This window comes from Prunus mume, linkage group LG4 (assembly GCF_029339155.1).
Source record: "Prunus mume cultivar Tortuosa linkage group LG4, ASM2933915v1, whole genome shotgun sequence".
Classification (NCBI taxonomy): Eukaryota; Viridiplantae; Streptophyta; class Magnoliopsida; order Rosales; family Rosaceae; genus Prunus; species Prunus mume.
This window is the reverse complement of record NC_142701.1, coordinates 66158-78783: the sequence shown is the minus strand read 5'-3', so window position 1 is coordinate 78783 and position 12626 is coordinate 66158. Positions and strand designations below refer to the sequence as shown.

General features: G+C 36.6%; 1 protein-coding gene and 1 pseudogene across 2 annotated transcripts; both read right to left on the bottom strand.

The window, feature by feature from the left end:
- Positions 1–307: 307 nt before the first annotated feature.
- On the bottom strand, positions 308–5859 carry LOC148917560 (pentatricopeptide repeat-containing protein At4g21300 pseudogene; annotated as a pseudogene). The gene is made up of 3 exons (XR_016126428.1): positions 5641–5859; positions 5104–5194; positions 308–4275 (listed from the first exon to the last, which is right to left on the bottom strand). The product of XR_016126428.1 is annotated as a pentatricopeptide repeat-containing protein At4g21300 pseudogene (transcript).
- Positions 5860–7579: 1720 nt separating this feature from the next.
- On the bottom strand, positions 7580–8107 carry LOC148917559 (uncharacterized). The gene has a single exon (XM_089049812.1). The coding sequence runs from the start codon at positions 8105–8107 to the stop codon at positions 7580–7582; it is 528 nt and encodes a 175-aa protein (XP_088905938.1).
- Between the last annotated feature and the right edge of the window lie 4519 nt (positions 8108–12626).

The following is a 12626-nucleotide window of genomic DNA, read 5'->3' as shown; positions in this document are numbered from 1 at the left end:
GGGCAGTTCTGTTAGGCTTCTATTAGAATATTTCACAATAAGTGGTCAAATAATGTTCAAATTTTATAACTGAATTAGAAACCAATCCATATAAGAAAACAACTCATGTATGAAAGACGGTCATGATACAAAGGTTTCAGAGTCGCACATCAGAAAAAATTGAAAGCTTAATCGTGCACATCTGTACTTAGAACGAAACACAACAAAAGAAATACCACGTCATTGGGTTGGATCTGCAGTAATTGGATATTCAAGAATCCATAAAGCTTCTAATGAATTATGTTGAGGTGATTCTGTGATCAATGCATTGACGTGATAATCCCCACTTATACATTCCCCTCATTTCTTGCCGCATATATCAAAACAGAATAACCTACTAAATCCGTAAGTGGCAAAACGGATTTAAAATTTCTTTCAGTCACTAGAACTATCAATTCATCCTAGGCTGTATGGATAAGTCAAAACCTTTCAAGCTTCTTACATATCAAAAGCCCTTAAAGCTATGTCATAAACAGAAAACCGCAAACGTAAACGTACATTCTTAAACAATATTAGGAAGCTTTCCTTTCTGTGCACTTCCAAAAATCCCTCCGCAACGATATAGATCATGTGTCGAACGCTCATCTCAGTACCCACAACTGCAAATGGATTCTCCAGCACAATCCTTCAGGAAATTTTTGACCACATATTTGCCTCCTCTCCTGCAAAACAAACCAATCTTTCCACTCCACAAAACAATGACCACTTCCAGAGATTCTCACATAACGCAAAAGGAATGGTTAACAAAATACAGAAACCTACTTGAAGCTCTAATTCTATAGCTGAAGATGCCTAAATGAAAGAGAGCAAAGGGTTCAAACCTCAGAGACTTATCTGCCTAAAAATTAACATAGTAATTTTCAGACCAAAAGCTACAATCTTGCAATTATATCTTACAAGAAAAATGGGTAGATGATAAGACTGGCCACAATATAAAATTAAAATAAACTAAAGTAAATAAACTTAGGTCTTGGAAACCTAAGCAGATCAAGCCCAACTTGATCAGTTCCAATGATTTCCAAAAATTAATCTGGTTCTATAGAATGATTCAAAGAAGAAAGAAAAGGATTAATGTCTAATTACACACTTTAAGTTAGCTATGTATAATTACACACTTTAAGTTAAAATGATTATAGCTTTTTTCTCTCTAAAACTCTAATTAAAATGTCAAGAAAGGAAAAACAAAACAGCGTACAGTTTCACAAAAATTCGTTTCATGTTCCCTGGCCAGAAAATAAAAAAATATTTGTGCTTCCAACCAGTGCAATAAAGCAGATGATAAAAACTTTAAGCTTCATTCATTACAGGTGACAACTGCAGATCCGAGTACGCAAATAAAAAATGTATCTAGCAATTGGTAAAATAGAATAGTTCAACAACCTTTCATTCCCTGACTTACCATAATTCACAGAGCCAGCACCATATTCCTAATCCTGAAGTTGCTAGGATTAGAGGAGACAATGAAACTTTCCAGTAATTACATCCCCGATGTTTGTGGATGTGTAGGAAGATAGGGTTGAGGATTATAACCCTCTTTTCTCAGTTCAAGAAGAAGACTCTTGAGCATTGAATATATCTGAGCAGACTGTGGGTGACTTCCATCTGCTGCAACAAACATATGAGTGCTGTTGTTAACCTCGATCCAACTGTACCCAGGAACCTTCTGAACTCCTCTTTCCTTCATCAAACTTCTAACCTTAAGCACACTCCCCATTTTCCAGCATCAGCATGTATATTTGAGAGTAGTATATAATACCCAGAATTTTGTGGTTCTACGTCAAAAAGATGTCTTGATGCCTCTTCAGCAAGCTCAACATTGCCATGGACCCGACAAGCTCCAAGCAATGTTCCCCAGACACCAGAATCTGGGGAGAATGGCATGCTCTTTATTGTTTCAAATGCTTCACTTAAACGTCCAGCACGCCCAAATAGATCTACCATGCAAGCATAATGCTCCAACCTAGCTGGGATCCCATATTCCTCAATCATGCAACGGAAGTAGAAATTTCCATCATCAACTTGGCCTGCATGGCCACAAGCAGATAATATACCAAGAAAGGTGACATGATCAGGCAGGATCCCATTACCCAACATTTCCGAAACAGGACAAGAGAGTCCTGAAGGCAACCGTGACTCCCATAAGCAGAAATAATGCTGTTCCAGGAAACTTCATTCTTCTCTTCCATCATGTCAAACACACGGCGAGCAAGAACTAAGTTTCCACATTTGGCATACACGTCTATCAGTGCACTCTCAGCAAACAGATCAGACCTAAATGCACTTCTAATCATGAAACCATGAATCTCTTTCCCATAATGAAGTGCCGGTAAGTTTGCACAAGCAGAAAGAGCAGCTGAAATGCTTACACAGTCATACTTGGCACCTGCCATCCCCATTTGACGAAATATATCAATGGCCTCTTCTGGCTTGCCATTCTGGGAATAGCTTGTTATCATTGAGTTCCAACATATGGTGTCCCTTTCAAACATTCTTTCAAAAACTTGATGAGCAAGATCCAATCTTCCAGATTTTGCATACATGTCTGTAAGCGCACTTCCCAGATGAAGCCTTCCGTCAAGCCCATGCTTGAGGATGTTTCCATGCAATTCCTTTCCCAATTTCAGAGCAACCAAACCAGCACAAGCTGGTAAAACACTTGCCAAGGTTAGAGAATTCGGTCGCATTTTCTCTTTAAGTAACCATCTAAAAATTTCCAATGCATCATTATTCATCCCATTGAGAACGAGCCCTGAAATCATAGCAGTGCACATGACAACATCAGTTCTGGTGCTTTGGTTGAAAATTTTGCGTGCCATATCCACATTCCTGCACTTGAAGTATACATCAATCAGTGCACTTTTCAAGAACACATCCAAAGGCACACAGTGTCTTACAATGTAACCGTGAATTTCCTTACCTTGCTTGAGGCTAGCCAGTTCAGCAACCGATGGTAGAAAACTTGCAAATGTGATTGAGTCCGGTTTGACACTAGAAGAAATCATCGCTTGAAACAAGCGTGAAGCCTCAACCATAAAACCATTTTGTATATACCCAGATATCATTCCGTTCCATGTCACTAAATCAGTTTGTGGCATCATATCAAACAATTTGCGGGCCTCAGACAAGCACTGGCATTTTGAATACATTGCTAACAATGTATTAGCCACTGGAGAATCCAACTCCAACCCAGAAGCAACAATTAGCCCATGAAGCTGAGTACCAAAACCAATCATAGCTTCTGAGGCACAAACAGACAAAATGCAAGCGAACGTCACTGCATTGGGCTTAATTTCACTATTTCTCATTTCCAAGAACATTCCAACAGCATTCTTCGATTCTCCATTTTTAACATAACCATGAAGCATGACATTCCATAAAACACAATCTTTGTGAGGCATTTCAACAAACAAGCACCATGCATCATGGATACAACCATTGTCCACATACAATTGAATCAAAGAACTACCCACAAATATATCCACTCCAAAACCCATAAACTGGATGGTATCATAGATTGCTTTACCCAATCTTACATTATTCACACCACCACAAGCTTTAATTACACTTGGAAAAGTGTACTTGTCAGGTGAAATTCCAGAACCCAACATCTTAAAGTAAAACAGCAAGGCAAACTCAAAGTAACCCATCATAGTAAACCCTCTAATCATCAAGTTCCAAGGCAAAGTATATTGCGAATCAAGCTGATAAAAGATGTTCTTAGCATCCACAATGCTCCCACAGAGAAAATACATACCCAAAATCTTTGTACCGACAAGGCTGTTTTTTACAAGTCCACTGCAAATAGCATGCGCATGAACTTGTCTACCTTGTTGGATAAGAGAATGATCACTACAAGCTTGCAAGATTGAAGCAATTTGGCTTGCCACTGCCCCTTCCAGATTAAGGAAGTATTTGCAGTCTGTATGTACGGACTTGGATCTTTGTAATGTAATGGGTATGAAATGTTTATAGATTGGACATATAACTTTCTTGTACATCTCTTTTGTTTTGTAAGAATTGTCTTTGTTTAGAAAGGCCTGGACATATCTTTTTCTCTTTTTGGTTTTCTGTCTATTGGTCCATAGGGTTACTTGAAAACTACGTGGTTGACAACAAATTCTGAAGAAAGATAGAGAATAGAGAACCCACCTTTATCGGATTGCTTTGATGTGTCCTCCCAGCTGCCTGTGCAGACGCTACAGCACCAATAAGTCAACTTAGGATTGTTGCTAGTGCCTATAAAGTGTTAGTAGAAACACGTAAAAATTTGCATAATCCTGAGATAATATTCTCTTATCACTGTCTGTTACCTATTCACCTAATAACACTTTTCGAGAAGCCCCTCCAAAAACCATAAAAAGTGGTTCACAAACCTAAGAAGATGTTTATTTTAACCTTACAAACAATGCATAAAGAGGTTCTCATTATTTCAAAACGCAGATTTCAAAAAACACTTCCAGAGAAAACCAAAAACAGTTTCTCATATCGTCTATGTAAAATAGAAATTTTTATTTTTAGCTTAGAAAAACACCATGATTACTGAAGACAATGTTTTGAATTAGTTTGGAAGTTTTAATATCCACCAGATATTCAAGTTACGAGAAATTTGCACATTACTTTTGCTGTTCAAGCAACTATCTCAACCAACGTTGCAGAAGAATTTGGTTCAACTCTAAGAAGGAGGCATGCATGCATAACAGATTCCGACATGGTGCTTCTCAGAGCATCAAACTGTCCGTATAAAGTATACTCACAGAAAAACAATTTCATGTTTCATATTGCCAAACTGTCCAAACCCCAAACAGGCCAGAAAAAAGTGCGCAGGTATGTTTTTGGAAATCCTGCCTTAGTTTACTCCATATGTCCATGTACAAATACAGAAGCAAGTACATAAAAAGTAAGAAATGTTATTTATTAATTCCTTATTTAAAACATAAATTAAATCCCCAAATTTAAACCTATGTTCAACTCTAAATTAAACCCTAAATTAGAAGCTTATATAAACTCTAATCAAATCCTAAATTTGAAATAAATCAGAAACTAAAATAAGGGAAGAAGAAATACCTGGGTCAGCTGGGGTGAGTGAGCTGTGATTCTTAGAGGAAGAAGATTGTTCCAACAACTCCAGAGAATATTTGGAAATGAACCCTCAAGCCTGTAAGAAACAGGGTTAAAAACAAAACTTGAAAATTGATTGGGGCTGGAGAAAATATTTCAAATTTCACGTGTGATACTGGGGAGGGTTAGAAGAAAATAGAGCAAGAAATTTGATTAAAGAAGTTCAAAAGACAGAAACGAAAATGGCCAACTCAATGAATTGGCTTCAAGGTTGTTCTTAAGTAAATTCATCTAAAACCCCTTCAACAAAATAATCCCTAAAACCTTGTTCAAAAACAAAAATTTATCCCTAAAACCCATCAATCAATTGAACAAAATTATAAAATAACCAATTTCTACTTTTTTTGGGTCTGATTTTTCAGTAAAATTTCTGCAAATTGTATAAACTCATTCAACAAAAGAAAAACCCAGACTTTTGTAATGCCCAATAAGCATACAGCACTCATTCAATAAAATAAACAAAAAAAGTTAACAAATCCATACCTGATGCTGAGGAGTGAAGTTTGAACTTTTGTTAAAGGAGATAGAGATACAAGGGGAGTTTGAGGTTGGATTGATTTTGGTGTAAAGGAGGAGAGAAATCCGTCTTTGCGGAAAAATGGCGGGATGGGAAAACGATGAAGTGAAAGAGTCGAAGCTTTCAAGCTTTCAAAACGCGGCGTTTGCTTAAAATTAGAAGAAGAAACCGATACACTGAGTGCTTCTCTCATGCCCCCTGAATTAATCAAAAAAGAATTTCTATAGCATGGTTAGTAAATTCACCTACAATACTTATTTTATTCACAAATATACGTTTTTTTTTATAAATACCTTGGTTTTTTTAAATATTTTTCATAGAAAGGGACAAAGCAGATAGACTGAAAGCACAAGATAATGACATGTCATACTAGAATAATTTAGCATAAGAACATATTCATATCGAGAACATGACGGAAGCATAACATAAAAATGAATCTATCATCTCCCAATAAGATTAAAATCAACAATAATAGAAGCGATGGACGAAACACAAGTCCATATGAAGAGATCATTTAAGTAGGAGAAGTAGTAGTTCCAGTTCACGCGAAGAGATCATCTACATAGTACCAAATTTAGTACTGTATGAAAAGAAAAAATAAAATCTCCCTTGGCATCATCTGAGAAGCACAATTAGACTTCAAAGGCAATCTTAAAAACCAATGAGATTATTATCATCCAATTGTTACAAAATATGTTACGTACCTTATATGGACCAAATGATAAATGCCTTTTTACTAAATTTACCATTGGACTAGTAGGGTTGGCAATGGATCGTGTCCAGTAGCGGATCCAGGATTATGTGCCCAAGGGGGCTTAGTGTAAAAGTTCTGAAATTTTTCTATAAAGAAAATAATGCTAAAAAGATAGAAAGATAGTACTTTCATTCATAATTCATAACAAAATCAATAATACAAGTTACAATTGTCCACGATGAGTTTTCATATTCTGAAAACGTTGTATTATAGTTTCGTTATCAATACAAGCAAAAACATCTCTCTCAATGTAAACAATCAAGCTATCATTCAACCATTGATTTCCCATTCTGTTGCGAAGTGGATTTTTAATAATATTCATGGCGGAAAATGCCTCTCCATGAAGCAGTTGCAACCGGTAAAACCAAAGCCAATGTAAGAAGCAAATACACATAAGGAAATATTTCATGCATTCCTTTCTCCACCATTTTTCCGCAAGACTACTAATCCCTTCCAATTGAGAAAAATCAATACTCGAACGCATATGATGAACATAAACACCAAATTGATCTTCAAGCATCAATAAGTCTCTATCCGAAAAATCATAAGGATAAAATTGAGCAAGACGAACTAGCTTTCGTTTGTCAAAAGCTACAAAGTTATTTTTCGGACTCAAGCATGCCAAACAAGTAAGTAACTCAGTACTTACCTCGTTGAAGCGATCATTTAGTTCCGCAAGTTGTCCATCAATTACATGAATAAAGATCTCCACAAAATAACGATGATAATTTGTCTTCATTGGATCATTACGCCGTGACCTCCTTGGAATTACATATTCCTCATCCATGGTAGGAACTATAATATCATGTTTGTAACAAAACAAAGATGTTTGCTCAACCAATTCTTCAAACTCATTATCCCTCATGAACTGCAGTTTTCCTTGCATGTTGTCACTAAACTCATTGCACTCACAAATTTACAATGTCTTGATCTTTCTTTTACAATGCTAGAGACAAAGTGTTTGTTATTCCCAATATAGCTTTCATTAAAAATAAGTGAAACACAAACTCAAAAGATTGTATTTCTCTCCATAACTTATAGGCTTCACCCGAACTATCATTAGGATTATCATCAACAATCATTTGAAGCACATTCACCACAGATGGGAACATAGAAATAATACTAATCAACGTACCATAATGTGAGTTCCATCATGTATCGCCGGCACGTTTGAGAGTAGTTTCTTGATTTAAGCCCCGGCCCGTTATCAGACAATCTTCTTCAAAAGCTCTCACAAGCTCTTCTTGGTATTGTGCTCTAAGTGCATCCCGACGCTTACAAGATGCTCCAACAACATTAACCAAACTATTAGCCGTTGTGAAAAAAGAGTTGACATCAATGTTTTTCTTTACTACCGCAACAAGAGCTAGTTGAAGTTGATGAGCAAAACAATGAACATAAAATGCACAAGGTTGTTCTCTCAAAATCTTTGTCTTAAGACCATTGAATTCACCTCTCATATTACTAGCTCCATCATAACCTTGTCCTCGTAACTTAGAAAAGCTCAAATTCGCGGAAAAAAAGAATTCATCAATGACTTCCTTTAGTGCACTTGAAGTAGTGTCGGTCACATGTTGAACCCCCACAAACCTTTCAATTATTTGTCCTTTGTCATTCACATAACGAAGCACCATCGCCATTTGCTCCTTTATTGAAACATCCCGTGCTTCATCCACCATTATTGAAAAATATCTATCTTTTACATCACTCAAGATAAGACCAATGGTTTCTTTAGCACAGGAATTGACAAGATCTTTTTGAATTGAAGGAGCTATTAACTTCTAATTTCCTGGAGCTTTTTCCAACACAACGGCCTTAACTTTTTCATCATGATTCGCAAGAAATTGCAAGAGCTCTAAATAATTCCCTCTATTACTTGATTGTGCACTTTCATCATGACCATGAAAAGAAAGACCTTGTCGCGACAAATACCTAGTGCACTTAAGTGATGCATTCAAGCAAGTGCGATAAGCCGTCGAGCTTGGCTTGTTTGCTTGATGACAATTGTTTCAATGTGTGTAGTTTGATGCATCAAATTGTAAGCAACTTCTCTAGCTTGGTTGTGAACACTACCAACCGGTCCAACATGAAGGTTAAATCTTTCTTTCGCCTTCTTCCAATTATTGAAGCCTACCCCAGTGAATGCATTACCGCCCACTTGATCAAAATTTGATTTGAAGAGATAACAATGAAGACAAAACGCAGCATCTTTAGCAATACTATATTCCAACCAATCATGATCATCAAACCAATTAGCAATGAAGCGTCTATTAATTCCTGATTGATTAGTTTTTGGGAATTTATAACTTCTAGGTTGACAATATCCCTTTTGTAGATATGCTCTTCGGATCTCATCCCAAATATTAGGACTATAATCCGTCATTCGAGTTCTTAGTCCAGGGTCTGCCTGAAGATTAGCTAAGATCTCATCTACTTCAATTGGTCTTGCATTTGAACTACCCAGATTAGACGGAGAAGGACTATCCGTAGACAATTTTCTTTTAAAGAATCGTTCCATAAATCTACAAATCAATTAATTCAATCAATCATTAATTTTTACCCAAATTATCATATGATATATTAAAATGTCAATAACCCACTCTCAAAATTCAATATACTCCCTAAACCCATATCAATCAATATTCAATATACTAAATTATCATATCAAATATCAATTAATATTCAATATACTCAATCAATTCACATTTTCAATCAAGCATAAACTCAATCAATCTACATTAATGTGATTATCACTATGATTCATATCATATCCATAAATTTCTTTACATACAAAAAATATCAATATTATTCATATCCATAAATTTCAAGCATTAACTCAATAAAGCATAAATTCAATCAATCAATATGATTCATATCCATAAATTTCATTACATGAAAAAAAAAATCAATATCAACAACAATATATATTATCAAGATATCCATAAATTTCATTGCCAAGCTTACTTGTAGTTGAAGGGCGGAGTGAGGAGGACGGTGGCGAACGGCGGTGATTGGTGGCCCAGCGAAGAGTTGATGATGGAGGTTGTTGGAGGTTGGGAGGTTGGGGGAGAGGTTAGGGTTTGAGAGGGTGGGGAGAGGAAGTGTGAAATTGGAAATGAAGGGTTTGGGGCTCTTATGCGATTCGCAAGGCTAGTTGTTCGTTTTTTTTTTTTTTTTTTTAACTAGCCCAAAACGACATCGCTTTGAGGCCGTCATTAAAAAAATTGATCAGCCTTTGCCAAACGACGCCGCGTTTGGCAAGGCGCTATCAAAAATTACGCTCGCAAGCATAAAGCGCGGCCACGATGCACAACAAGCTCGCCTCTCCCAGGACTTTCATCGAAGCGGTTGGCGTGCATCCAAGGGCTTCCAGCAGCTGTCTAAGGGGCTTCAATGGAGTCGAGACCATTTTCAACCTTCCAAGGGGTCGTCCAGGCCCTGTTGTCCCAACATGGATCCGCCATTGGTCGTGTCATGTCGTGTCCTGTCAGGATGCTCAACTCAAATCCAACCCATTTAATAAACGTGTTGTGTTGAGTTCGAGTCACGTTAAATAAATTACTAACATGTTTAAGAGGAGGTTGAATTCGAAATAGAGATGAGAATTAGACTGAGGATATCGACTTAGGCTAAGGACTTTCATTTGGGTGGGATGAAATCCACTACCCTATGAGGAATAGAATAGAACATACCACATATTTATTATTATTAATAAAAAATAAGTTGTAAATGTGTCAATTAGGTCATTTCGAGAGTTGGTGGGCATTTCTAGCGGTTGCCCAAGCCAAGGTAGGAGGGGGCCCAAGCCTAGGTTGCTGCTCCAGCGGGCCAAATTTACCGAGCAAGAGGCGGGTCCCACGAAACCGGGCAAGCCCGAAGGTGAAGCGAGCCTAGGGCTACTAACATCGTGGTGACGCCACCCGACATCAACACCGGGTTTGAATTTTTACCTTTAAACTTCCTTGCACTGCGCACTGGCGTCAACCTTGCTCGCTAATGGTAACACCACGTTAGGCCCGCACGGACCCGTTCGAAAAGTTAAAAGGCTCTTCCGTTAACCAAACCAAAGACTTTGGTAGACCATTTTCCCTTCCATTAACCAAACCAAACACTTAGTAGACTTCAGATCGGTTAACCTAATATTCATTTTGGATTGGTTCGGTATGCCAGTAGTACTGTAAAAAAAACATACTAATAAAAATACAATTTATAATACTTTCACATAACATAAGTTCTTGAACAAATACACCAAATTATCCTTGTAAAATATAAAAATTTAATAGTCTAATTCATTCAAGTATGAAATCAAATAATTTAGTCACTATATCATTCAATATATACTTAAGATGTACCGGGAGCCACTTGTGTTTGTTGTTTGAACATTTGAGTGTTATTTTTACTGAATTCTCTACATTTATGTAAATGATTTTGACATTTGTTCCACGCTGGATTCTTTAGTTTTTCATGTTGAATCCAACCATATAAAGAAACATAAAACTTGGATCAACGGTTGGAAAGTTACAGGTAAAAAACAAGACAAATGTTGAAACTAGAAAACATAGGAAATTCATAAATTCCTCTCTGACCAAAAAGTGTTATAGTACCGGGGTGATATAGAAGTGATAGAATGATGGAGCAAAGAGTGATACAATGGTAATAAAGAATTGATACAACAGCGATAAAGGAGTGATACAAAATGCTGATTGTATTTATCTTTGGTTTCTTGTTTTGTATTTAAATAATAGAATAAGTATAAATATCGGATTGGTACGGGTTTTCGTCAAGTTAGGAATATTGTTTCCGTTAATCAAACCAAACATCTCGGTACATATCGGATCGGAATAATTAAAATTAAAAAATAATTATTTAACCAAACCAAACCATCGATATGGAACGACGCAATGGATAATTCGATGAGATGCTCACCTACACCACGTGGCTCTGCTCGTCGCCCGATCTTTTTTTCCTCCAATCCAACAGCTACCCTTTCTTCTTTTGGCTAAAAATTCTGAAAAATTTTTTTTTTAAATTACCAAAAATGCTAGAATTTTTTTTCTATAAATACCTACCAATGTTGTTCACTTTCAACAACAAATCCTCATACATTTTCTTTTCCTTATAATATTATTCACTTTCTACACAAAATTTTCTTCACTTTCAATGTTCATTTTTATTCACCATCTTATGGCATCTTCCATCGAAGCCGGAGGGACGGGGACAACCATGGAAGATGTTTTGTTGTGTGAGTGTTGGGTCCAAGTTGGTCAATGTCTAATCACAGGCAATGAGACGAAATTCTCTCATATGTGGAGAAAAATTCATGCCGAATTTTGTGAAAGATCGAGTTCGGCTTGTACGGAAATGGCCTTGGCTAGTAGGTGGAAAATTTTGAACAAAGAGTTGGAGAAATGGAGATATGCGCTGACAAAAGTGAGGGACAACCATCAAAGCGTCGAAAATCTTGGCAATGAGGTAAATTATTGGTAATTTCCGTTTTGGATTAAATTAGTTGCAATTCTTGTCTTTTATTTAATTAGTAGTATTTCGTAATTAGTTGTATTGCTTTTCTTTTAGTGAATAAAGAAATCATTCAATAAAATACCTTTTTATTCAACACATTGCATACATTAAAGCATATAATAATAAAAAACACACAACCAAAACATAATTAAAAACAAAACACAACCAAAGCATAATTCAAAATAAAACACAAGTAAAGCATACATCAAGACAAAGCAAAATTAAAAACAAAGCATCTTCACTTCATTTCATTCACCGTCATTGCGTCTAACAGCCCCTAAGTGCTCCATCAAGTCAACTTGACGTCGTTCATGAATATAAGACGATTGCATCTCCGTATATCGGTCAATCATAAGGTTCATGAAACGACCGCTCCTAACCAATGGTTTATTCTCCAGTGGTTGTCAATTTGTTCCCATGGGCCTTTCATAAATTCTTGTCAAGGCCATGTTCATGGGATCAAGTTCGAACACGTTTGGAGCATCATAATCATACTCATCCTCCACAATCATGTTATAGAGGATGATGCACGTCATCATAATGCTCCGAAGCACTCATTATCAAACATACGTGCATCACCCCTAATAAATGCCCACCGAGCTTAGAGGATACCAAAACACCTTTCGACATCTTTCCTGTAACCCGCTTGATAGGCAGAGGCAGAATTGATTTGACAAA

Excerpts from the sequence above, each read along its gene's own strand:
- LOC148917559 (XM_089049812.1), bottom strand. The coding sequence starts at position 8,107 with ATGGTGGATGAAGCACGGGATGTTTCAATAAAGGAGCAAATGGCGATG.